Genomic DNA, 27,432 nt, shown 5'->3' with positions numbered 1-27,432 from the left:
AATTTTGTTTGCTTCATTTGGAATTCCATAGAGAATTGTTCTCCATTTCTCATTAGCTAATTGAACCTTCCATTTTTCTGTTCTGAACACTATGGGACAAATATTCAGAGCAATGAGTTGTTGCAGAAAGGATTCCGTCACCCTATCCATTGAGGTATATGCTCCTAAATTTAAAGAGGTGAAACCAAATTTTACATAGAATATATCAACTGGAATTGAGACAACCAAGTCATGGTATGCTCAGTTCCAGTGGTATTTTAGAAAAGGATCTGCCTAGGTACAGCCTTTATTCTAATATACCTACTGAAGTGCATGTTTATATGTTGGCACTCACAGCAGGAGCAGCAGTTTCATTATATATCTTGCAAATATATATAATGAAACAGTGAGTGGAATGAATCCATCAGATTCCATTTGGAGGGATTGGCATTTACACGTGAAACTGGAAATTTCAAAATTGCCACTTGTAAGTGCCCCATTTTACAAGCTGTCATCTGTAAATGGTACCAAATAATTGGTGAGGCTTCAGATTAAATGTGGTTTCATTTCAGATGTAAACCACTTGAGATTAAGGAGAACAGCTCTATTAATCTCTCATGTAAAGCTTGACTGAAATAACTAAACTAAACTTTAAGCTTATATACCCCATTTTCTCTATAAAGATAAAGCTCGGCACGGTTTAGAAGAAATTTAAAGAAAGGAAAAAAAAAAGAATTAGCGATTATATAGAGAGCAGCAATGCAAAAGCTGATGTAGAACTTTTTCCTCATACTCGTTTATTCTCTTTCTCAGATAGGGAATACATGTGTAGATTTTAAACCTGCCCAAACAATCCCACATGAAATCTCTATATAATGTCATCTTCAAATGTTAATTGCAGCTTTCAGAAATTTTTATTTTATTCAAGTTTATTATTAGGTGTTTTATATACCGCCTATCAAGGTTTATCTAAGCAGTTTTACAATCAGTACTCAAGTATTTTCCTTATCAAGTATTTTCCTTGGTGGGCTCACAATCTATCTAACGTACCAGGCAGTCCATGTTTTACAAATATCCAACTTACATCAGACTCATACTTACAAATGGGGGTCCTTGTTCTACCTTCGGGTTCCATTGTGCCTCTTTCCATCCCTCCCGATTCTCAACATTCCCCCCCTCTCTCCCTCCTTCCCTCCCTCCATTCTGTGTCCCAAGTATGTGCCTTCCTCCCACTGGTGTTTACCTTCTTCTGGTTGGCTCCCTTCTTCCAGCTTCAGTAATTTCTCTGCACAAAGCCGCATACAGCTGCTCTTACTTGCGTTCCGTGGTTTAGCCAGAAGCCTTCCCTTTGACAGAATGGAGGGAGGGAGAGGAGTGCGTTGGGACACAGGAGGGAGCTCAAACTTCGGACAAAAGAAGGAGGGGGTATGAACTTGGGGCACAGAATGGAGGGAGTGAGGGGAGCATGAGCCATAGGATGGAAGAATAGAGGGAGTGAGGGAAAGAGATGCTGAGGTGGGGGAGAAAATAAAAAGAGATAACTGGATGTCTGAGTGAAAGGGAAAGAGAGATGAAAGAGGAGAATAGGGAGGGAGAGAGAATTATTGGACATAGTGGTGGGAGAAATGCATGGGGAAGAGAGAGATGAGAGGGAGTAATTGTGGTTGTGGTGGTGGAGAGGGAATAGTAGGATGAATGGAAAGTGATGCAAGAAGCGCCTCAAGGAGGTAGAGAAGGTGTGAAGAATACTAGGATCCGAATTACATATAAATTCAACTTATCCCAGGAAAAGCAGACAGCATATTCTCACATGTGGGTGAAGTCATCCACGGAGCCCCAGTACGGACAGCTTTAAGAGTGCATTGCCACTTTAATTTTTTAGAAAGTTCACGATTTCCCGCACCGCACATGCATGAGTGCCTTCCTGCCCTACATAGGCTCACAGTACTTCAGTTCTTCATTTTCCGAGGAGTAAAGAAGTCGTGTTTTTTAACTTGGTTCATTTTTTGCACCTTGCCTTCCTGCTTCGCAAACTATTTGATTAATTTTCATAGTTTTTTCAAAATATTTATTTTCTTTTTTATTTGTTAAAAAAAGAAGATATTTTTTTCTCTTTTTTCCTCATGGGCTTTGCCCTTCGAAGTGTTCGTGTTTTCTCTTCAGCCATTGAGCTTAATTTGGCTGATGTGGTCTTCCCATCCATGTCTAGGCCGTTAACGGATTTCAAAAAGTGCTGCAGATGCCAAAGGCCGATTTCTGTCACAGACTCGCATAGTTGGTACTTGCAGTGCCTTGGCCCCAAACACCGGATCAAGTCCTGTGCTCGGTGTTCTAACTTGCATAAATGCTCCTTTAAAAGGGAGCTGGGTGATATATTCAAGCTACATAACACCAGCATCGACTTCCTCAGTACCTGCCCAGCCTGAGCATATGGCCACCAGATCCTGTGGTACTGCAACTAGCTATCCTGTACAACATCGACGTGGATCTTCATCCAGTTACCATCGCTCTTCTTGACGCCTCAACATCGATCATCTCATCGAAGGTCAAGCTCTCCATCGATGCATCAATCCATTTCATTGAGACATCGACACTCTTCTTTATCTCAACTTTCAAAGTCCCGGAAACACATACTTCTAAGAGATAGAGAGCTTCACGTCGTACCTCTTCTTCTTAAAATCAGTACGGAGTCGTCGTAAGAATCAACCCTCTTGATGCTCACCGTCACCAAAGTTTTATGACTCTGACTTACAATCTGATTCAGATGGGGACTTTTTTTCTTCTGCAACGGAGGTGTATAATACTTTTTGGAGAAGTCTCCTCCATCAAAGACAAAATCTCCTCCTGAAAGAGTTTCTTTCACTAAATTCATTAGACAATTGGGCAAAGAGCTACCTGTTAAATTAGAAGCCTACAGTGCTGAATATCTAGAGGCTTTAGATTATGATGAGCCTCCTAAGAAGCTTCCCAAACTACCATTGCATGGTATTCTCAAAGAGAATCTTCACAAGAATTGGGAAATACACATGACCGATACAGTGGCTCCCAGAAAACTTGATCTCTGTAAAATAATTTCTTCCCCGGGCTTCGATAGACCACAACTTCAACACCAATCACTAGTTGTGGAGTCAATTTTGAAAAAATCTTTTCCATCGAAGGTCTATGCTTCAGTGTTACCAGGATGTGAAGGGTGCACTATGGACAAATTTGGACATTGTTTCTATCAAAATTCCATTTTGGTGAACAGGGTCCTTAATTACAATTTCTATATTTCCTGCTATGTGAAGCACCTTGTTAAGAAATTGCCTTCTTTTGATAAATATATTCCTTCACACCATCTTCAGGAATTTCACAATATCTTTCGTATTCTCTCTTCCTAAAAGATTCTGTATATAGCAAGATCTGCTTATGATGCTTTTGAGTTATCCAGAGCATCAGCTATGTCAGTGGCAATGAGACGTTTGGCATGGTTGAGAGTCTTAGATATGGACATAAATCTTCAACATAGATTCATGATAGATTAGCTAATATTCACTGTTTGGGAGATGAGCTTTATGGTGACTCTATTGAAAATGCTACTCAAAAACTCACTGACCATGAAAAGAGTTGGAACACTTTGGTTAAAACCAAGTCTAAACCTCCTTCAGCTTCCCGGTCATTTAAGCCTTCTTCTTCATATCAGATGCTTATTCAGCAAAACCTGCAACAGCATCCATAAAAGTCTCAACCAGCAGCTCCTCAGAAACCTTTTTGATGGGCTCATGGAGAGCATAACCGCTGTTTCCCTTTCTCAGCCTCTTCCTCCAGGAGGTCGGCTCCAGTTATATTATCCACATTGGGAACTGATAACAACAGACTTCTGGGTTCTAAAAATCATTCGAGAGGGATACTCTCTTCATTTCATCACTATGCCTCCAGATCATCCTCTGAACAGGGTAACTTACCAAACCCTGCCCTTAGTTGCCTGGGAATAATGATAATTGCACAGATCTTTTCCAATTGGTTATTTTTATTAACTTTAACATGTTCAACTTTCATAAGGTAATTTGTGCAAGAAAATCATATATAGTCAGGCATGTCAAAGTATATCTCTTATGGCAAATATGATATCAAAGAACCACTCCCACAAGGTTCACTTATATACTTTTGCAATTCCTAGTATGACATCACACTTGTCAACCAATCAGCCAACAGAGAGGCTGTCCTTAAGTATGAACAAAGAAAATTCTTTTAACATAGTTGCCAGCTTAAGAAAAGTTTTGCAGATCATATTTTTGTGAACACTTTTTCTCTCAGTAATTCTTTAACAGTTTAGCTGAAACCAGCTTTTTGACCAAGACTCAGTAACGCTGACAGCTTCAAATTTCACAGATACACACAAGAAAAGAAAAACCCAGACCCCCCTTACTCAGAATTTCCTAATATGGGCTTAAAGGAGCCCTGAAACAGCCAACAAGCCTCCTGGAATGTCACAGAGTAGAGAGAATTGCCTAGCTTAAAGGTCAAATAGGTCAAACTGCAGATATTGCCTTTCTTCAGGTTTAAAATATATAAAAATACAATTTTCAAAACCAATTCTATGTTTAACATATATTCACATTCATAATCACTCATGGGATCCCATCATCCATACACAAGCAACACTCATATTTCATTCATAATCAATACTGCTTTCAAAGCCTATTCAAGAAAGATTTTCTTCTATACCCTGCACTGGAACATCTGTTATCAATTAGGCCATAAGGATCTTTTGGCGTAAATCCTTTAAATAAAGAACAGGCACATAGAAGGACAGAGACCAAAATGGAGGAAGATTAATACAAAATGGAGTCATTAATACCTCTATAAGTGTGTTATGTATATCCTGATTTCCCTATAATCTGGCTTAATCCAGCCCTCTTGGTAACCCCTAGTGTTTTTCTGTTATTCTCTAATGTTAGTTTTCTGGCCTTTGCCGCAATCCATATTCAGATTTGTTTATATTTGTGTACCAACTTTTCATAAGTTTTTATATTGGGCGTGGCCTTAACTATCACATATGCATCTAACTAGATTTACCCAGAACCATATGAAAGGCAGGTGTTATATGTAGAAAAATCTACAACATACTCCGCAAACATGTCTTGCACACTATCCATTCCATTGCAGCATTATAGCGCCCCCTAACAGCCAGCCAACACCACTACTCACCTCCAAGAGAGTCCTCTTTTGACCATCAGCAGATGTCCCTTCTTCTTTGGGAGACAGTCTTTACGTCTTCTGAATGCAATAGAAAGGGTTCCACCTGCTCAGAGGAATCAGGGGTTTTATTCCCGGTACTTTCTCATTCTGAAGAATATGGGAGGTCTACATCCAATTCTGGACCTCAGGGGCCTGAACAAGTTTCTGGTAAAGGAAAAATTTTGCATGTTGTCCTTGGAAACTTTGTATCCCCTCATAGATCAGAACGATTGGCTGTGCTCTCTCGATCTAAAATAAGCTTATGCACACATTTCAATTCAACCTGCTTCAGGATGAATTGCTCAAATTTCAAGTAGCCATCAACACTTTCAATACAAGATTCTACCATTCGACCTCGCATCTTCACCCAGAGTGTTTACCAAGAGTCTGGTAGTAGTGGCTGCAGTTCTAAGGGCTCAAGGTCTTCAGGTTTTTCCTTATCTTGATGATTGGCTCATAAAGGATGCCACTCCGCAAGGGGTGATTGCACACAATCAACATTCTCTTGCTTCAACAGTTGGGGTTCGAAGTCATTTTTCCCAAATATCAGCTTCAACCATCTCAAACTCTGCAATTCATTGGAGCTCTGCTCGACACCATCTCAGAGCGTTCCTCCCTCAGAAAAGGCTAGAAAATTTGATTCAGCTTTGCACTCAGATTTATTACCTTCCATCAATCTCAGCCAGGCAGATGATGGTGCTCCTGGGCCACATGGCCTCCACAGTTCATGTTACTCCCTTTGCGAGACTTCATTTTAGGACATCGCAATGGTCTCTTGCCTCTCAATGGTCTCAAGCTCTCGACCCACTCTCAGCAGATTACAGTCACATCTTCATTTTGCCAGTCTGTACAGTGGTGGTTGAACTCTTCAAATCTTTCCAGAGGGTTGTTGTTTCAAACCTCTCTGCATCAGATAGTCCTGACCACAGACTCATCAAACTATGCTTGGGGAGCTCATCTAGACGGTCTTCGTATACAGGGTCATTGCTCAGGAGCAGCATCTTCATATCAATCTCTTGGAGCTCAGGGCTATACGCAATGCTCTCAGGACTTTTCAACACATTGTAGCCAATCATGTCTTCCTAGTTCGCACAGACAATCAGGTGGCAATGTATATATATAGGCTCAAATCAAGGAAAATATGAAATTTGATCCAAAAACTAATAATCATATGAATAGAGAACAAACTGGTGTCAAGTAATATTGAATTACCAGACCTCAAACACCCAAGGCACTGCTTGATTGGTTTTTCATGCCCTTGCTGGGGGTGATGTGTTCATCATCGGTCTTGGGTCTTGGTAAAGTGACGTGTGCCCAAAATTTTTTTATTTTTCATTTTTAATTTTTCACAGGCTCTATGACAATATAAATATAAAGTGCTTAAGGTGCTATGAAAAGAAGGCACTTATCTTTCATGCCCGACTGCTGCCCAACTGTTTCACACTTGGTTTCGTCAGGAGCTATGCCTCCTTATATACATGCACCAATCTAAAAGAAAATAAACTTGATGAATAATATAAAATGTGAAAATCCCCAACATTACCAATCTAATTAATTAATATATGGATGAATATTCTTTCAAACATCTTTTTGATTTAGAAAATTCAAATTCATTAAATGTTTGTAAAAATTCATCAATTAATATATTATTTAATATTAGAAATTAATTTCAATTTGAAAACCCTAAGTTATAGAAAATATTCACTAATATAATTGTGAACTGAATGGATCATATTGCAACCTTTAATGAAATAACATTTCAAAGTCTTAACCTTAATTGAAACTCACAAAGTATAAGTCTAAATTGATTAAAACAATGTAAGGAAACCTTCATAAAGGGTAAAATAGAAGAAAATGCAAACAAGCCATGGCTTACTACTTGCACAGGACTTAGTCTCACAGAACATCTACTCAATTGTTCATCTCTTTTGATCCTAACAAGTTGGGCCGACTAGTACCTAAAAGAACTTTTTCTTCATGGTTGGCAGCTGTTGTGCTCAGGCTGGGCTGCAACTGGAGAGTCATGTCGTGTCGTGTCAAAGTGCACAAAGTCCGAGCTATGGCAACTTCAGTTGCTTTCCTTCATTCCACACCTATTGATGAAATCTGTAAAGCTGCTACTTGGTCCTCAGTTCATACATTCACATCTCACTACTGTCTCGAATTTTAGTCCAGATGGGATGGTCACTTCATCCAAGAAGTATTGCAAAATGTATTTTCTCAATGGCCAACATCCCTTCATCCTGATCTAGTAAGCTAGGGAGTCCTACATGTGAAAATATGTAGCCTGCTTGCCTTGGATAAAGCATAGTTACTTACTGTAACGGGTGTTATCCAGGGACAGCAGACAGATATTCTCACAATCCTCCCACCTCCCCGATTAGCTTCTTAGCTTGCTTACGGAACTGAGGTACAGTGAGCCTATGTTGGGCGGAAAGGCACTTGCACATGCGAGGTGCGGCCAATCGCGAACTTTCTAAAAAATTAAAGTGGCGATGCAGTCTTAAAGCTGTCCATACCGGGATTTTGTGGATGATGTCACCCACAAGTGAGAATATCTGCCTGCTGTCCCGGGATAACACCCATTACGGTAAGTACGTAACTGTGCTTTAAGAACGGTTTAAAAAACGGAACCCGTTCTTAATCCAGGGACTACCTGTATTCATGTAAATTTTGGTAATTTAGGTGTAAGGATTTACACCAGGATATAAATCCTCGCACCTAAAAGTTAAGTGCGGATCCTGACACTAAACAGTATTCTATAAACAGCGCCCAACTCAGAGCACCATTTATAGACTATTGCTTATTCTGGCACCATTTATAGAATTTGGTCCTTAGTGGGGGGGGGGTTAATTTATACAATTGGCTTCTCAAGGGAACATCCTTAATGCCTTTATGAATATCAATCTAAATTAGATTACCCTGATTAACAATTCTTACTTTTTTTTTTTCTCTGTCTCTCTCTCTTTTTAAGTGTTTCTCGAGAAACACTGAGGAGCAGGAAGAGATCAGATTATAGCCTGAACAAGGTGAACGCACCAATCTTAACCAATACTACACTGAATGTGATAAGACTTGTTGGTAAGTAGTCATTTTATGATTACTTATTTATTGGTTATAGACTATAGTAAGTTGTGAATTATTTAAAATAGTCTTCTACTAAACATTAAATATTAATGCAAAAGGAAAATTACATTCTTTACTTTTGCAGTTATATATAGAACACTTTTTTGCTCTTTTAAAAATGTTACTTTCCCTGTAAGCAATAGGATTTTGAAATCCAAGAGCTCCTTTTACTAAGCCGCGTTAGGTCTTTAACGCACGGAATAGCGCATGCTACATTGCCGCACGCACTAGACCTTAATGCCAGCATTGAGCTGGTGTTTTAGAAGTGTAGTGGACAGTAATTTCCTGCATGCGCTAAAAACGCTAGCATACCTTAGTAAAAGGAGCCCCAAGTATTTACATAAATGTATGTTTCTTGATACCTCTTCATAACATAGATGGATTCTCTAGCATTGCCTAGATTGATCAGGTTTGAAGCTATATTATTAATGGTTGAACCTGGATCCTGTTCTTCTCATTAATTCTAATGTATTTTAACTTTTAATCATTCTGAAAGCAAGGTTTATGGTTCATATAGTTTTCAGCCTGGAAGTATTACTTTAAATGTTTGTTTTTACAGTGTTGTATATATCTAATAGAAATAAGTGGTAGTAATACCAAGTAGCACAAACAGCAGTAGCTACTTAATATCCCCTTTTATCAAGTTACGCTAGAGGTTTTTAGCATGGGCCGGCATGTTAAATGCTCCAATGCTCATAGATTCCTATGAGTGTTGGAGCACTTACCTCATCAGCCTGCCCTAAAAACCTTTACTGCACCTTGATAAAAGGAGGGGGGAGGTAGATGAGGTAATTTTTAAATGTCAAAATTCTGGCAGTGTATAATTTATTTGTAGCTTTTATTTTTTTCTTTAATTTAGAAAAATATTCATCAAAGACAATCTCTTTGAGCAAGACAACAAAGAAATTACAAACTCAAATTCAATTAAGGAGGCGCATAGAGCAATGTCTCTCAAACTGTGCCATGGTACAATGGTGTGCCACGAGAAATGCCAGAATTTTACTTTATTTTGAAAAATTTTCTCCATAAGTATATACTAGAATAGATGACGTGTTCATTGCATTCGCAAGAGTCTGTCAATGTTATGAATGTCTGTTTGTGTAAGGATACAACTGCCTAGACAAGCATCAGTCTTTGATGCGGTTGGTCCTTGAAAACTAAGGGCAAGTAATTTTATTTCTATTTTTTATGCAGGGGTTTTCCTAACTTGAGCAACAAAGCAATAGAGGTTTTGTTACCGATTGGATCTTCTTATCTTTGTGAACTTGAATTTTCAGTTCTGACAGAAATTAAATTTAAAAAAAAAAGAGAATGACTGCAGATGGTAGATGATGAAATGTGTGTTTGCTTGTCAATTATCAAGCCACATTTTGAGTTCATTTGCACTCAAAAGCATGCACGTCCATCGCATTGATTAGCAATTCTTTCTCTCTATTTTAATTTCACCCTTGTTACAATTAACCATACATAGCTTAAAGAACTTTAAATAAATAACTCAAATTAGATTTTTTTGTTGATTTTGCAATTTTATAATTTCAATTATAATGTGCCGGAATTAAAAAAAAGTTTGAGGACACTGACTTAGAGACTAAAGTATTAAAGCTCCATAAATTAGATCACAATGAAGAGAAACAAGTTCAAAGCACAGATAGTTTTTTTCTTGTAGTTTTTTAAATGTTGAGGAAGAATAGTTGAATAAGACCGTCATGAGAATGAAGGTAAAGACCCCTATGAGACCCCAAAAGTTATATTTTTAAGAGACATTTTGCTTGCTATTGAATTCTAGTTTCTGGACAATCATATATCTCCTTGTCAGCAAGAGACAATATGCTTATGTAAAAGATTCATCTTTGCCCCTGTCACTGGCAAATATTTGCTGACGGTAGCAGCATTTCGGGACTTTCCAGAAGACAAACCAAAACAAAATGTCCTACTAGAAATTATCAGAACTGCTGACAAAACAACAGTCAAGCTAAGGAAGGAGTGGGGCCTACTCTCAGAAATTATTGACCTTAGTATTAAGAATGCATTGTCAGGGAAAATAGAGAGGAGTCAGATTTTCACACTAGGTGACATCATGCTTCAATATGGCTCCATGATAAGTATGTTGACCATACAACCAATACAACTAATAGAAATGATGAATGTGACAAACCAATGGAAAGTGAGTATGTAATCTGAAACTAGGTTGTGCTCTAAGCTACTTAACTAAAGTATATAAGATGGCATTCCCGGATGGCTTAACTTTAGGATGGATCCATAAACAGAAGCTGGCCACTCTGTTATCCATTGGCTCAATTTGCTTGTACTTAGTTGTTCCATGTAAGATGACATGTTATTACCAATAAACCTATATATATATACAACAATTGGGTTGTTGTGTGAGGTCAGTTTATGAGAAGGTTTGCAGCAGGATGGGGAAAGATGCTTCTATTTGGGGTAGTTATGTGAAAAGACCCAAACCATTTAATCATTTTTCATGGACTTGAACATCTGACTTGATTTCTGTATACCCCTTCCCCCTCCACACACACTCACTGTTCTGCATTTTGCACAAGACTGGCCTTTAAAATTTTCATTTCTCTTACTATAAATTCAAGAATGTAATAAGAACAGTATAAACAAATAGGACTATGGGCTAGATTCACTAAGGCCATGGATTGGACCCGATCCGTGAGTAATCCGATCCAATTCATGGCCCGGGAGCTGATTCACAAAGCACCCTCATGCAAATGAGGGTGTTCGGAATCATGCCTCCAACCGACCACTCGGATCACTCTCCAGTGATTTCGGTGCATGCGCAGTCCAACTGTAGATGGTCAGCGCATGCGCTGGCCCTCCGTGCTCAGCAGAACTTTTTTTTAAAAAAAATACTTTTTCATGAGCCCGTGGTTTTAACCCACTTTAAATCCGCGGGTTAAAACCATGGGGCAGAGTGTGGGGAGAGAGCAGGAGAGTTGGGGCAGAAGCAGAGCGGCAATCGTGGCAGACAGAGCTGGAAAGTTGGGGGCTGAGAGCAGGAGATCGGGGCAGACAGAGCTGGAAAGTTGGGGGCTGAGAGCAGGAGATAGGGGCAGAGAGCAGAGAAGCAGGGCGGCAGAAGGCAGGGCAGTCGGAAAGGGTCTGAACGACTGGTCCTCAGCAGTCGCTTAATTTTGGATCGTCAGCCCAGTCGGTATTCCTCATTTTGTTTAGTGAATCGTTGCCTGCCTGTGATTGAAAATGGAAGAACAATTTAATTTGCAAAGTAAATGCTTATTCTAGAAATGGATCTGGAAAGCTGAAGAGAATGAAAGAAATGTTTTATCCATTAGTGCTCAAAAACTGTCTTCGAGGAACAGTAAGAAAGAAAAGGAGTTTGTTATAGATTTCCAGACATGTATTTCCATGAAATTTGTGGTTAAACTTGGAATTAGAGAGTTGCGCGGGGACAGAAATCCCACCCGTCCCCACCCGTCCCCGCCAAAGTCCCACCCGTCCCCACCCGTCCCCGTGAGGACTCCCACCCGTCCCCGCGAGGAATCCCTCCGTCCCCACCCGTCCCCGTGAGGAATCCCCTCCGTCCCCGCCCGTCCCCGCGAGGAATCCCCTACGTCCCCACCTGTCCCTATAAACTACAGAAATAGTTATTTCATTTAATTATGCTACTGAATTAAAGGCTCTGGTAGAAACCCATTTAAAAATAAGCAAAAAGACTTTATTAATTTGAAAATATTAATTGGGAAGAATACATACTTTGTAAACGGGTTTCTACCAGAGCCTCTAATGTTTATAAATTTTTATCAACACAACTAATATACTACTTTATCCTTAAGCAAAAAAATAAAAAAAAAAAAGAATTTTTTTCCTACCTTTATTGCCTGGTTTCTGCTTTCTTCATGTTCTCATTCAATTCCTTCCATCCACTGCCTCTCTTCTCTCTGTGTCTTCCATTTGCTCTGTTACTGTGCCTCTCCCTTTCTCCCCCCTCCCAAATTGGTCTGGCACCCATCTTTTTCCCTCCGCTCCCCCCATAGTCTGGCACCTCTGTCTTTTTCCCTGCCACCGTCTTCTTCCCATTTCCTTTCAGTGTCCTTCTCCCCCACCATCTTCCCCATGTCCTGTCAGGCAGCATCCTTCTCCCCTCTCTGCCTTCCCCATGTCCTTTCAGCGGCCTTCTCCCCCCTCTGTCTTCCCCCTGTCCTTTCAGTGGCATTCTCCACCCCTTTGTCTTCCCCAGTGCTTTCAGGGTCCTTCCCCCCCCCCCTTCCTCCCGTTTACCCCATGTCCTTTCAGCGTTCTTTTCCACCCCTTTGTCTTCCCCAGTGCTTTCAGCGGCCTTCTCCCCCCTTAAGCGTCTTTTCTTCTCCACTCCACCTTTCCTCCCTCCCTGCCTCCACCTTTGTGGCGCTTTTGCACCCGACCGACAACAGAACAGGCCCGGTCGGACAAATCTCCCTGTCCTGTAGCCGCGAATCTAAATTACCTTCTTACAGCAGCTGGAGTAGTGAAGCTGCTGTAAGAGGTAATTTAGATTTGCGGCTACAGGGCAGGGAGATTTGTCGGCCGGGCCTGTTGTCGGTCGATCGGGGGACCTGACCGGCTGTGCACATTCTTCGGGGCGGACCGCCCCTCCCCCCTCTTTCATTCGCCATTGCCTTCTCCCTACCTGCCCTGCCGCACACAGCCGACCGGAAGTCTTCCTGATGTCAGCACTGACGTCGGAGGAAGGGAGGGCTTTGCTTAAGCCCTCCCTCCGACGTCAGCGCTGACATCGGGAAGATTTCCGTTCGGCTGTGTGCTGCGACAGGGCAGGTAAGGAGAAGGAGACTACCCTCGCGGCTCGACCAACCCCGCTGCGATCCAACCCCGCAGGAACCCCGCGACCCTCGGAGGCGTCCCCACGGGATCCCCGCGACCCTAGGGGGCATCCCCACGGGATCCCCGTGACCCAAAGGGGGAACCCGCGGGATCCCCGCGGGTCCCGCGGGATTCCCGTCATCCCCGTTCCCGTGCAGCTCTCTACTTGGAATTTATCTCCGCCACAGGTTAAAATTGACAAATAAGTACAGTGGAGCCGATTTAAAATGGCCACATAGTGATTAAACTCAAGATCCCAATGTACTTGGGGATTTTTAATGTGCTATTCACTGCAGTACCCCTCTGCTGTGCTCAGCTGTGTCTGTGTGGCCATCTGAAGCTATAATACAGGCTGGAATATACTGTTTCTTTCACATCTTTGGGTGGTGGAAGGAGGTCAGTGACCACTGGGGAAGTAAGGGGGAGTTATGCTTTAATCTCTCCAGTGGTCATGTAGTCAGTTTGGGCACCTTTTTGACCCTTATTCATTTTTAAAACAGTCCTAAGCTCTCAGAAAATGCACATCTAACATGCCCCCTTAAGATTTAGATGCACTGGAGACAAAACGAACAGAAAGACGTCTAGAAGGTCAGTTTCAAAAATGCCCACTTGGACATTTTGACTAGTAAGATGTCCAAGTGTCAGTTTATGCCGTCTTTATTTATTTGAAAATGAGCTCCATAGCTTAGTGCAAAGACAACTGTATAGAGATTCCGATTGCCTATGTAAAACCAAACTGTCCTTAATAAAAGCTAATGGAGTAGACTGTAAATTACAGCTAAAGATGAAGTCTGAAACGGTTTGGAATCCATAGTTGCTATTTTTGTGTCCAGTTCAACAAATTTGTCTACCCTTTGCTGCGATAAAGGATATAACTGCAGAATAGTAGACTTAATATATTCTTCAGCCCAGTCCTAACTACAGCCTTCTAGATGTCTTTCAGAGCAATCTCTTGCAGATGATCTTTTACCCTTGTTAAGTTAGGACAAACCACCGCTGTCGATATTTGGACAGCTTGAGGTACTATGGAAGAAGATACCTTAGAATCAGTAGATATCACACCCTAGCAAGCAACACTAACTTGGTAAGTTGTCCCCCTAGTTGAAAAAGGAGTATTAGGGGGTTTGGAGTGGAACAACCACTACACTTACAGGCTGCAGAAACAGCACTTTAAATGCAGAAAGAAGCAATTTGGGCTACACAGGTCCTTTTAGTTTTGGAGTGCTGGTACCCTTTTCTCTTGCGTTTAACCATTTATGTATAAAAGGAAAACAGTACCTTAAGATAAAATACATAACCAGGGAACCCGGCACCTCTGGGGCTCCTAATGGCTTCCAAGGGACCAGCTGTGCCCCTATGGGCACACTCTGTGGCTTTGTACCACAGTCATCATGTCGCTTTCAAGGCAATGTTCTGGAGGTGGTTGATGATGTCAGATGCTGCTGCCTCCTTCCATACCCAAGTGCTTTAGTGCCTGCAGCAGTGGGGGTTCAGCAGTGTAGAGAAGATGATGTCAGATGTTGCTGCCTGCCATACCCAGCACCTGCTCCAATGGGGATCCAGCTGTTCCTCCCCCAAAACACTCAGTTTAATTATCAGTTGCCATGGGAAACATGTAAAAGGCTTTGATAAAATCTAAGTATCATCAGATGCTTTCCCTAAAATCTAGTGACTTTAGTCATGTATTCCCAGAGAGGGTCACTTGTGGTCACTCAGTCACAAAAATCAATCAGATTTGTCTGACAGGACTTATCTCTAGTAAAACCATGCTGCCTCAGGTCCTGCAATCCATTTGATTTCAGAAACTTCATCATCCTGTGTTTTAGAAGCATTTCCATTAATTTACTTACCACAGAGGTCAGACTAACTGGCCTGTAGTTCCTATCCTCTTCCAACCTTTGTGGAGAGGAATCAAAACGTAATTACACAGCTTTTACTGGAAATAAAAATTACCAATGATAGAATTAATCATTATAAAATACTATAATAGATAAATCTATTCATTATCTTGCTTCAAGTTCCCATTGCTTTCACTCTGAAAGTTTTCTTTTTGTCTCTTTGATATATACCGTATTCTTAATTTTATCTAGCTCTGTTCTTTTGAAATGATGACCTCTTTTCACTTATTCAAATTTTTCCCTTTCATTATTTGAATATACCCTATACTATCTACTCCAATCTTTCCCTTTTGTCTTGATGCCCTGTGTGAATCCTGGCTTGTCTATAGAAGAAGATATAAAACATGACGGTGTTTGCTGTAATATTCTATCATATATTTCAAATACTAATTTAATTTTTAAGCAGGTCTACAGTAAGAATTCCAGTGATTGTTTACATTGGCTAATGAGTTTTCTTTTCTTTCTTAAAGGAAAATACATGCAAATGATGACCATTCTGAAACCAATTGCATTTGATGTAATTCACTGCATGTCCCAGCTCTTTGATTATTATTTATATGCCGTTTATACATTCTTTGGTCGAAACGATATGGTAAGTTAATTTATTATATACCTTATTTCCCCATGTATAAACCACCCCCATGTATAGCTGCAAGAAATGTAGCTTTAGGTTTTAAAACGCTTAGATAAGCCTCCCCATGTTACTAGCCGCGGCTTATCTAAGCGTTTTAAATCCTAAAATAAACCTATACAATGGGGCAGCTTATACATCCCCCCCCCCCCAGGTAGATACCTTCGCCGGCTGCCTCCTGCCTCGTCGCAGCGAGCGGTGCAGGGCAAGAGCATTCTTTTCAGCATCCAGCTGGTGCCGCACTGCTTCCTCAATGCCTGCATCGGTTCTCACGGGACTCGCGCGAGTCACATGAGAACTGATGCAGGCATTGAGGAAACAGCGCAACGCCGCGCCAGCTAGATGCTGAAAAGAATGCAAATGCCCTGCACTGCTCGCCGCGACAAGGCAGCCGGTAGCCGTCCAGGAGGGAGCTGCAGGTACATGAGACTCCGCGACTGATCTTCCAATGGGGCAGCTTATCTATGATGTCTTTAGATAGACTACCTCATATAAGGAAGCCGCACCCAGTGCAGGGGATTGTAAAACCTATGTATAGGCAGTGGCCTCTATATGGAGAAATACGGTACACATATAAGTATACACAGAAAGGGGGCAATAATTAAACTACAAAAGGAGGTTTCAGGTCCGTGAATACTTAGTAGCCTAGGATCCAGTGGAAATTGTATGAATGAGCACCTGTTTTTACACACTCCAATGCTGCATTGTGAGAGCCTATTCTATAATTGCCTTTGGGCACCCAATTTTTTATAGATCACTAGCCTTAACATTTATGTTTCCATAATTATACAGACCTTAGACCTGGCAAAACTGCAGGCACCTAAATGCAACAAAAATGTGTGTAACTTACCCCCACCCCGCCTTGTAGTTTTATGCTACAGGACTTGTACGCCCTTAGAGAATAGTGCTTGAGGCACTTATGCCCCAAAGTTCTAATTTTCTCTGCATTTATACCCTCAAAGGGGTGTGTACCGTGTATCCTCCCTCTGACTGTGGCTAGTAGGGATTATGCTGAAAAAAATGTTAATTCATTTTTGGGTTTCTGCACATTTTCCCAGTTTTCAACATTTTCTTTGTTTCAAATGTTGATATAAAGTTTTAGCATGCGAGAATTGGTTTTGTATGCCTAGTTCTAGATTTGCCTTTTATGTGTCTCATTACCTAAGATCCTCTTCTGCACCGTCTTGGAGGATGGAGTGGCAGTCCCCAGTGAGGGCTAGCAAATTATGCGGGGTTCTGATAGATCATACCTAGATCTTGTTATGAAAATAATATGTTTAGAAATGATCTGGGAAAGGAAGCAATGAGAGGCATTTAACTTTCACATTTTTTTTTTTATCGTGAGGAGTTGCAGGAGAATTGTTTTATGTGGATTTAGCTCATTCCTTTTCAGTAGTAGCTCAAGATGTCTTACGTGTAGGAACACTAGGAATTCCCCTATCCCTAGAAGACTTTACAATCTAGTGACATCTAGATCCTTTTCCTGGGTGGTGACTCTTTACATGGAATCCTGCATCGAATAGCTATAGGTCAGGTTCTTCTCTCCCACATGCATCACTTTGCACTTTCTCACATTAAATGTTATCTGCCATTTTGAAGCCCAGGCTTCCATTCTTGCAAAGTCCTCTTGCAATTTTTCACTATCCTCTTGCAATTTAATTACTTTGTGTCATCAGCAAATGTAATTATCTCGCTAGTTATTCCCATCTCTAGATCATTGATAAATATGTTAAAAAGCAGTGGTCTCAGCACAGACTCCTGGGAAATCCCACTATTTACCCTTCTCCATTGAGAATATTCACCATGTAATTTTGCTTGTTTTCTAACTTTTAACTCATTTATAATCCATAATAGGATATTACCTCCTATTCCATGACTTTCTAATTTCCTGAGAAGCCTTTCTTGAGGTACTATCCAATGCCTTTTGAAATCCAAATACACAATATTGACTGGCTCACCTTTGTCTACATGTTTTTTTACCCCTTTGAAGAAATGTAATAGATTGATGAAGCAAGATTTCCCTTGACCAAATCCACATTGGCTTTGTCTCATTAATCCATGCTTATGTATATGCTCTGTAGTTTTGTTCTTTATAATCATCTCTATCATTTTGCCTGGCATTGATGTCTGTAATTCCTCAGATAACCTTTAGAACCCATTTTAAAAATTGGCATCATGTTGGCCACCCTTCAGTAACTGCTTTCTTCCTTTTGGCTGCTATTATTTCTGTTGTTGAAGTGTCTAGGAAACCTTCCACTCAGCACTGTTATCACTTCAGATGGATGAGATTTTCTTCCTAGTGTATATCTAGTGCAATAGAATTCAGTGCCTTATATACCACAATTTTCTACAAGGAAACAATGTGGTTTGCAATAAGAATTAGATTGAGTTCTTGAAGTTACATATTTAAAGCCCAATCTTCTTGTTAGGAGTAGAGAATGACACGGCGACCATTTACCACGGTAAACTGTGGTCACCAGAGTAAATCCGCAGGAATGGAGACATTTACAACTAGTTTATTGCAGGAATGAAGACAAGGTCTTTCACCGCCCCACAGGAATGGGGACAAGACCTTTTACCGTCCCGTGGGAGAGGTGAAAAGTCTTGCTCCTGTAGTAAAAAAAATTGTGCCCGTGTCAGACTCGGCATCTCCTCTCCAGCTCCTCTTGCACCTATTTTACCTTCAGGAGCCAGCCATGCCACAATAAAGACAGAAGGAACCAAAACTAAAGCCTGAGACCAATGTGATTTGAAGAATAAAATTATCAGACAAGAAAAGGTAGAAAAAAAATTAATTTAGTTTATATTTTCTGATTATAATATTTCAGATTTGAAATATGTATCCTGCTAGAGCTGGTATTAGACATAACTGAGGACCACAAAGCCCAGGCTGTGCTTCTTTAGCTTCCAGTTGGCTTAATAATAATAATAATAAACAGTTTATATACCGCAGGACCGTGAAGTTCTATGCAGTTTACAATTATTAAAAATGCTACAAATTGAGTAGAACTGGTAGGTTAAAACTAGTAAATAGCGGCTATAGAGATCAGTTATTGTGGGAAAGATTGTACAAATCAACTGCCTAAGTACTTCAGGAACAGATATGTTTTTAGGTGTCTCCTGAATTCCCCATAAGTATTAGCAAGCATAAGTAATTTTTCCAGGTCTTTACCCCATAATGCTGCTTGATATGAGAGAAGATGTTGATGATAACTTTTGAATTTACATCCTCTAGCCGGTGGAGATACAAAGGTCAGGTGTGAACTTCTCTTATGTCTGTTGGTTGGGAAGGAGAAAAGGTCAGTTATATATTTAGGGGCTAAACCGAACAGTACCTTAAAGCAGAAACATCCAAACTTAAACTTCACACGTGCCTCCATCGGCAGCCAATGTAGGAGTCGTCAGGAAGGAGTCGCATGGTCAAACTTCTTCAACCCAAACATCAGTTTGACCGCTGCATTTTGCACCAGTTGTAATCGCTGCGTATTCTTTTGGGTAATTGACAGATAGGCGATATTACAGTAGTCAAGTTGGCTCAGTATAAGAGATTGAACTAGAATTCTGAATGATGAAGCATCAAAATATGCTGTGATGGCTCAAAGCTTCCAGAGAGTAAAGAAACCCTTTCTAACCAAAGAGTCCACCTGGTCTTTCATGGTTAGGCCCTGGTCCAGTATTACACCCAAAACCTTCACAGTAGGTTGAATAGGGTAGCTAAGATTATTGATGCAGAGTGATGTTTTTGTATCAAGCGGGTGAGATGAAGCTACAAAGAATTTTGTTTTTTCTGAGTTGAGCTTCAATCTAAATTCAGTCATCCATTGTTCCATCAAGTCTAGTACTTTTGTTGCCATTGGAGTAACTTCAGAGAGAGGTAGCGAATGGGATAATAATCGTAAAGTCGTCTGCGTAGCTAAATACTTTTATCCCCAGCTGGGTCAGCTGAATACCTAATGATGGCATGTAAACGTTGAAAAGCAATGGGGATAGTGGTGACCCCTGCGGAACGCCAGATGGATTACTCCAGGTGTTGGAGAGATTGTAGTTAAAATGTACTTGATATGTGCGGGACATAAGGAAACCTCGGAACCAGTCTAACACCTCTCCTCTGATACCAATTGCATCTAAGCATTGTAACAATTTCCCATGGTCCACTAGATCAAATGCAGAGCTCATGTCAAATTGCTTAATAAGGGCATTAAGGCCCCTACTAAACAAGAAACGTAAATTATCTAAGATGGCCGCAATTACTGTCTCAGTGCTAAACATAACATAAGAACATAAGAACATAAGAACTGCCATCTCCGGATCAGACCCATGGTCCATCGAGTCCGGCGATCCGCACACGCGGAGGCCCAGTCAGGTATACACCTGATGTAGTTTTAGTCACCCATATCCCTCTATGCCTCTCATAAGGAGATGTGTATCTAATTTGCCTTTGAATCCCAGCACAGTGGATTCCTTAATAACCTCCTTTGGGAGAGCATTCCAGGCGTCTACCACTCGCTGCGTAAAACAGTACTTCCTGACATTTGTCCTGGACTTGTCCCCCCTTAGCTTCAAACCATGTCCTCTTGTCCGTGTCGCGTTGGACAATGTAAATAATTTATTTTCCTGCTCTATTTTATCGATGCCTTTCAGCATTTTGAACGTCTCGATCATGTCCCCTCGCAGCCTCCTCTTCTCAAGGGAGAACAGTCCCAGTTTCTTGAGTCGTTCCTCATATTCCAAGTTCTCCATACCTCTTATTAACTTCGTTGCTCGTCTCTGCACCCTCTCCAACAGTTTTATATCCTTCTTTAGGTTGGGAGACCAATGTTGGACACAGTATTCCAAGTGTGGTCTGACCATTGCTCTATAAAGCGGCATTATGACTTTCTCCGATCTACTCGTGATTCCTTTCTTTATCATGCCTAACATTCTGTTTGCTTTCTTTGCCGCTGCCGCGCATTGTGCCGACGGCTTCAGGGTCCTATCTATCAGTACACCCAGGTCCTTTTCTTGTTCGCTCTTACCCAGAGTTGCGCCTGACATTCTATACTCGTATTCCTTATTCTTACTACCTAAATGCATTACTTTGCATTTCTCCACGTTGAACTTCATCTGCCATTGCTCTGCCCATTTCTCTAACTGATACAAGTCGCTTTGGAGTTCCTCGCTATCCTCCTGCGATCTGATTGCCCGGCATAGCTTTGTGTCGTCTGCAAACTTAATGATCTCACTGGGTATTCCGTCTTCCAGGTCATTGATATAAATATTAAATAGGATTGGCCCAAGCACTGAGCCCTGGGGCACACCACTAGTCACTTTCTCCCAGTCTGAGAACTTCCCATTTATGCCCACTCTCTGCTTTCTGTTTTCCAACCATTTGCCTATCCACCTTTGTATATCTCCCTCTATTCCATGGCTTTGTAGTTTCCTGAGAAGCCTTTCATGTGGAACTTTGTCGAATGCTTTCTGGAAGTCCAAATATATTATGTCCACCGGCATTCCACTATCAATTTGCTTGTTTACGGTCTCGAAAAATTGAAGTAAATTCGTTAAACATGATTTCCCTTTCCTGAACCCATGTTGACTGGGTTTCATCAAGTCGTGTGTATCTAGGTGCCGGACTATGCTATCCTTGATCAGTGCTTCAATCATCTTTCCAGGGACAGACGTAAGACTCACAGGTCTGTAGTTGCCCGGTTCCCCTCTCGATCCTTTTTTGAAAATTGGCGTGACATTCGCTATCTTCCAGTCCTCTGGTATCTGTCCAGTTCTGATTGTCAGATTGGCAAGTTTTTGCAATAGCTCTCCGATTTCAACCTTCAATTCCTTTAAAACTCTCGGGTGAATTCCATCCGGTCCAGGGGATTTGTCACTTTTAAGTTTGTCGATCTGGTAGTATATCTGGTCCAACTCCACTTCAACTGTGGTGAGGCTGTCTTCTATTACTCCACTAAACACTTTCACTGCTTCTGGTATTTTAGCGGTATCCTCCTCCGTAAAGACGGACGCAAAGAAGGAATTTAGTTTGTCAGCAATTTGTTTATCTTCCTTGATGTACCCTTTTCTTCCCTGGTCGTCCAGGGGTCCCACCGCCTCTTTTGCGGGTTTTTTCCCTTTCACGTATCTAAAGAAGGGTTTGAAGTTTTTGGCTTCTTGCGCTATTTTTTCCTCATAGTCCTTTTTGGCATCCCTCACCGCCTTGTGACATTTCTTTTGATCATCTTTATGTATTTTCCATGCTTCGATTGTTTTCATGTGTTTCCATTTTTTGAAAGAGTCCTTCTTTTCTTTTATGGCTACCCTCACCTGTCTGGTAAGCCATGCCGGTTCTCCCTTACCTTTTGTTCTCCCCTCTTTGGAGATCCTTGGAATGTGGAGATTTTGTGCTTCTGTGATAGTATTTTTCAGTAGGGACCATGCCTGGTCTACCGTTTCAAGTTTGTCCACCTTTTTCTTGAGTCGTTGTTTCACCATGGCTCTCATGCGATCGTATTTGCCCTTTTTAAAGTTAAAGGTTTTGGTTAAGGTTTTGGCACGCTTTCTATTCCCGATGTCAAGCTTAAAGTTGATCACATTGTGATCGCTCGTCCCCAGCGGTACCGTAACTTCTACTTCTTTTGTCGGTCCCGTGAGGCCATTTAGTACCAAGTCCAGGGTGGCGTTGCCTCTTGTCGGCTCTTTTACCATTTGTTCCAGGAAGCAATCCCCTAGCACCTCCAGGAACTTGGCCTCCTTGCCGCAGTTGGAGGTTCCTAGTTTCCAGTCTATCCTCGGAAAATTGAAGTCTCCCAATATTATTACATTGCCCGTCTTGCATTCTTGTTTGATTTCCTCTATCATTTCTGAGTCAGTTTCCTCCGCCTGTCCTGGGGGACGATAGTAAAGGCCAATTTTCGTGTCTGCGCTGTTTTGGCCAGGAATCTTGACCCAGAGGGACTCTAGCTTCTCTTTCGTTTCCGTCGTAGCCACTTCAACAGATTCTATTCCTTCCTGAACATATAGGGCAATACCTCCACCTTTCTGCCCTACTCGATCTCTTCTATATAGTTTGTATCCCTGTAGTACGGTGTCCCATTTGTTTTCTTCATTCCACCATGTTTCTGTTATGGCAATGATTTCCAACTTATCATGTCTTGCTATTGTCTCTAGTTCCCCCATTTTGTTTCCTAGACTTCTAGCATTCGTATACATACATTTGAGTTCTCTTCGTGTTACCTTTTTGGACTTTCTACTCTTTGCTGTCCCTACTGTTTCTTTCACGTTATCCTTAACTGCTCCAATGTTGTCTCCCTTGTTTGCTGTGCGGTCATCCCCTCCTGTGTCTGAGTTGTCCCTTCCTGCCTTGTCTTCCTTATTTGCTGTCAGGTCGTCCCCTCCTGTGTATGAGTAGTTGCCCATGGCTCCTTCATCGGGGCATCCTGTCGTCCGTGCCATCAACTGGTGGTCGACTGTCGGCTTTCCCCTATTTGTTAGTTTAAAGCCTTCTCGATGGCCTTCTTCATGTTGCCTGCCAAAACTCTTGCTCCTTCCTTGTTGAGGTGTAGTCCATCATTTCTGTAGTACTTGCTTTTTCCCCAGAACGCCGTCCAGTTGCGCACAAAGTCAAAGCCTTCTTCTTCGCACCATCGTCTCATCCAGGCGTTAATAGCTTGCAATTCCCCTTGTCTCTTTCCATCCGCTCTTGGTACTGGGAGGATCTCGGAGAAGGCCACCTTCACCTCCCTGATCTTCAGCTGTCTTCCAAGTGAGCGGAGCTGGCCCTTCATCTTTTCCCTGTCATACTTCCGTCCGCTCACATCATTTGTTCCCACGTGGATGAGCACAGCAGTATCCTCTCCCCTTGTGCTGTCTATGATCCTGGAGATCCTGTTGGCCACGTCCTTCACTCTTGCTCCAGGCAGACAGGTGACGACTCTGTCCTCTCTTCCTCCTGCAGTGTGGCTGTCCACGTGACGTATAATGGAGTCCCCTACGATGATCCCCATCTTCTTTATTCGGGGGTTTCTTGGGGGTCGTAAGTCCACGTCTATGGTATAGGGCCAGTCCTCTTCCTCCAGTGCTACTCTTGAAATTGTTTTCGGCTCTTCAAATGGGGGGACGTCATTCTGCGTTCTCTCTCTTCCTCCTGGTGTGCGGATGTCTCCTACCTCATCTTCAGTTTTTTCTGTGTTTGCATGGGTGTCTTCTCTCCTCTCTTCCAGGCCTTCTTTCTGGGTATCCTGGGTACAGTTTTCCAGCCCTGGATCTCTACGTGTTGCTGGTGGGCTTCTTCGATGAATCTTTCTAGTTCCATGATCCCTTCGCTGGTATCGGACTCCCCTAGCAGCTTCTCCTGCATGCTGTTTTCCTCCTTCCTGGCAAGGAGTTCTTCGAGTTCCATCACAGTTCCTCCAGCAGCCGAACTTGCAGTTTCAGGCTGTCCAGCTCCTTGCATCGGGCTGCAAACGTATGCCCTAGTCCCCGAGGGGAGGTAGTCATTACATACTGCAGCCGGTGCAGAAGACTGGAAAGCTCATCTTCTGGCTTCCGTGGGCGCTCATGTCTTGTTCTCCTTCTCAATTGTGTGTGTCCTGCCCTCCTGATAGCAGTCCTCCTCCTGTTGATCGTTGGTCTTGGTTGTGTTGGTGCTGTTGAGCTATTTGAGAGCGCTTGTCTCGGTGTGTGCTGTGTGGCTAGGTAATAGTAAACAAAGGAACAATAACTGGAATGTAACTTACGTATTGGTGCTCCCTGTTAGTCGCCCAGCTTCCTGCCTCGTTCTGCAGGCTCCTTGCAAAGGCGCTCTTGCTAAGGCGAGCGCCTTACCGCTCGCCTTCGCCGCGCGCCGAACGGCTGTGCGCCGTTGGCTCTCCTCCTGTAAGGGGGAGTCCGGCGCTCTGCTGGTGACGCTGGCGGTGACGCGCTTGGGGGTGGGCGGAGCTCCCTCTCGCTCCCCCACGCTACCGCTCGCTGCCTGCCGCTGTGTCCTGCCTCTCCCTCTCTCGGCTTCTCCCTCTCTCCCTCTTCTGCCGCTGTCTTCGCCGGGCCTGCTATCCTCCCGGCGCCGGCTGAAAATGAAGAGTGAAGCGCCGCGCTCATCCTCCTGTTAAGGGGGAGTCCGGCGCTCTGCTGGTGACGCTGGCGGTGACGCGCTGGGGGTGGGCGGAGCTCCCTCTCGCATCCCCCACGCTACCGCTCGCTGCCTGCCGCTGTGTCCTGCCTCTCCCTCTCTCCGGCTTCTCCTCTCTCCCTCTTCTGCCGCTGTCTTCGCCGGGCCTGCTTCCTCCCGCGCCGGCTGAATCCAGATTGGGTTTCATGTAAAAGAGAGAACTGGTCAAGATATTCCATCAGTTGGGTATGTACCAATCCTTCCATGATTTTAACAAAAAATGAAATGGATGCTACTGGTATATAGTTGGTTACTGATGCTAATGAATTTTATACGATTTTTGGGAATTGGGGTTATTATAATGGGACCATTATTAGTAAGGAATTTTCCAATTTTTAACATATCGGTCAAGTAATTCAATAAAGTTAGTTTAAATTCTAATGGAGCTGTTTTCATAATTTCTGGGGGCAGTTGCCCTAGTTGCACACCCTAACACTATTCCTGCCATGTGTGACTGAAGTATTCTGTTAGCTTGATTTTCTATGTAGCATTCTGTAGTAATTTGGTTTGTTCAGTTTTCACAATAGTGTGTGTGTGGGGGGGGGGGATATTTGTGAAAGGGAGGGAAGACAGGGTTTGTTGATCCTTGCTCTGTATTATATGTTTTAATAAAATGACAATTGTACAGAATATTGTCTCTTTATACTTTAATAAAATAAGTTCAGTATAAAATCATAACTATTCGAGGCTTGTACGGATGGGATCTGACAGTTTGCAGGGCGAGGGCAGGGACTGAGCTCGAGGGAACGGGGCAGGGACGGGGATTGAGCTTGCGGAGATGGGGCAGGAATGGGGACGAACTCACGGGGACGGGATGGGAATGGTGATACATTTTTTTCCCCGTGTCATTTCTCTAGTTAGGAGGGAAGAGGTGAAGGATAGGAGAATTGGCTATAGAGAGAAGAAATATGTTTTAAGCTTTTTTCTGGAAGGCAAAGTAAATGGTGGGTTTCGTAGGTTTGTTGGCAGTTTATTCCAGATAAGAGGTCCTTGGTATTCAAAGGTAACCTCAAACAACATCTTCCGCTGAACTTGTTGATGTGATAGGAAGGATATTTTGAAGTGTTGCAATACTCTCGAATTGAAGGAGGAGTGTGGGACTTTGATATCAGAGGTTAGTCCATCCAAGTTTTCTCCATAGTTCGCTTTAAGAGCCATGTAGGCTATCTTGAATTGGAATCGCGTTTCAGCAGCAGCAGCCAGTGTAGTTGTTACAATAGTGGACTTGCCCTCTGGTACCTATTCTTTCTAAAAATTAGTCTGGCAGCAGTGTTTTGTAATAGTTGTAGTCATTTGCATTCTTCATCTATAATGCCACAATATAATTTTATTTATTTTTCCATATTGTTCTCCAAGGGGAGCTCAGAACGGTTTGCATGCATTTTTTCTGCCTGTCTCAGTGAGCTCATAATCTATCTAATGTACCTGGGGCAATGGGAAGTGACTTGCCCAGGGTAACAAGGAACAGCATGGTTTTAAACCCATAAACTTAGGATGCTGAGGCTGTTACAATAGTCCAGACACATCATTCCTGTGGGGTTGTGTATTTCTGAATGTGAGATTTGGTGTAGAGAGCCTCATTTACATTTTTCTGCTCCACCTCCTCTCACTCTGGGGCTGTACTATATCTCCTCTGTTTTCTTCTCTAATTGCAAGATAATAGGAGCCTGTCTGCTCTGCTCGTGTTAATTTTGTTCTTTTACTCAGGGGTTTTATTCGGTTGAGAGACTTTTCGGTGCCGCAGAAGACCCCAGTTCTAAAGGGGCATCTCTGACTGTAAAAAGACACAAATTCTCAGGGTAGAGGTTTCTAGCAAGCAGGCAGCCTGCCTTGCAGAGTACCTGCCTGCTGGCCTGCACTACCAGTTTGGAAGCTCAGGGACCGTTACCTTGGAAGCAAGGCTCACTCCAGGTTTTGTCCTCAGAGAGCTTGAGCGCAGGCTGAGTGGCCCCTTGGCTCGCGGTTTTAATACTTGGATTGGATGCCGACTACATTTACTTCCTCCGAATTTGAATCTTTCCCTCCTCCAAGCGAATTCCATTAAGCACCATCCTTTGGTGTCTGTCCATCAACCAGCTTCTAATCCAGTTCAACACTTTTGGCCCTAACTTCAGCCCATGAAGTTTAAGAGCCTCCTAAGAGAACCGTGTCAAAGGTTTTGCTGAAATCTAAGTAAATTACATTTAGTGAACATCCGTGATCCAGTTCTCTTGTCATCCAGTCAAAGAAACATAGAAACATGATGGCAGATAAAGGCCAAATGGCCCATCCAGTCTGCCCATCCGCAGTAACCATTATCTCTTCCTCTCTCTAAAAGATCCCACGTGACTGTCCCCAGGCTTTCTTGAAATCAGACACAATCTCTGTCTCCACCACCTCTACCGGAAGACTGTTCCATGCATCTACCACCCTTTCTGTAAAAAAAAAGTATTTCCTTATGTTACTCCTGAGCCTATCACCTCTTAACTTCATCCTATGCCCTCTCATTCCAGAGCTTCCTTTCAAATGAAAGAAACTCGACTCATGCGCATTTACATCACACAGGAACACCCCCCCCCCCAGATGTTTTCTTCCTTCAAGCTACCATCACCAGAACTCCC

The 27,432-nt window shown here is 42.4% G+C and overlaps 1 protein-coding gene across 1 annotated transcript in view; it reads left to right on the top strand.

The window, feature by feature from the left end:
• The window catches only part of VPS50 (VPS50 subunit of EARP/GARPII complex), a 337,660-nt gene that overhangs the window by 213,458 nt on the left and 96,770 nt on the right, over positions 1-27,432 (top strand). The window contains 2 exon segments of the mRNA XM_033931131.1: positions 8,174-8,280; positions 15,533-15,654. Of these exon segments, the coding sequence (XP_033787022.1) occupies positions 8,174-8,280; positions 15,533-15,654 (229 nt within the window).

This window comes from Geotrypetes seraphini, chromosome 2, assembly GCF_902459505.1.
Source record: "Geotrypetes seraphini chromosome 2, aGeoSer1.1, whole genome shotgun sequence".
Classification (NCBI taxonomy): domain Eukaryota; kingdom Metazoa; phylum Chordata; class Amphibia; order Gymnophiona; family Dermophiidae; genus Geotrypetes; species Geotrypetes seraphini.
Note: the sequence above shows the minus strand (reverse complement) of the source record. Positions and strands in the feature narration are given on the sequence as shown.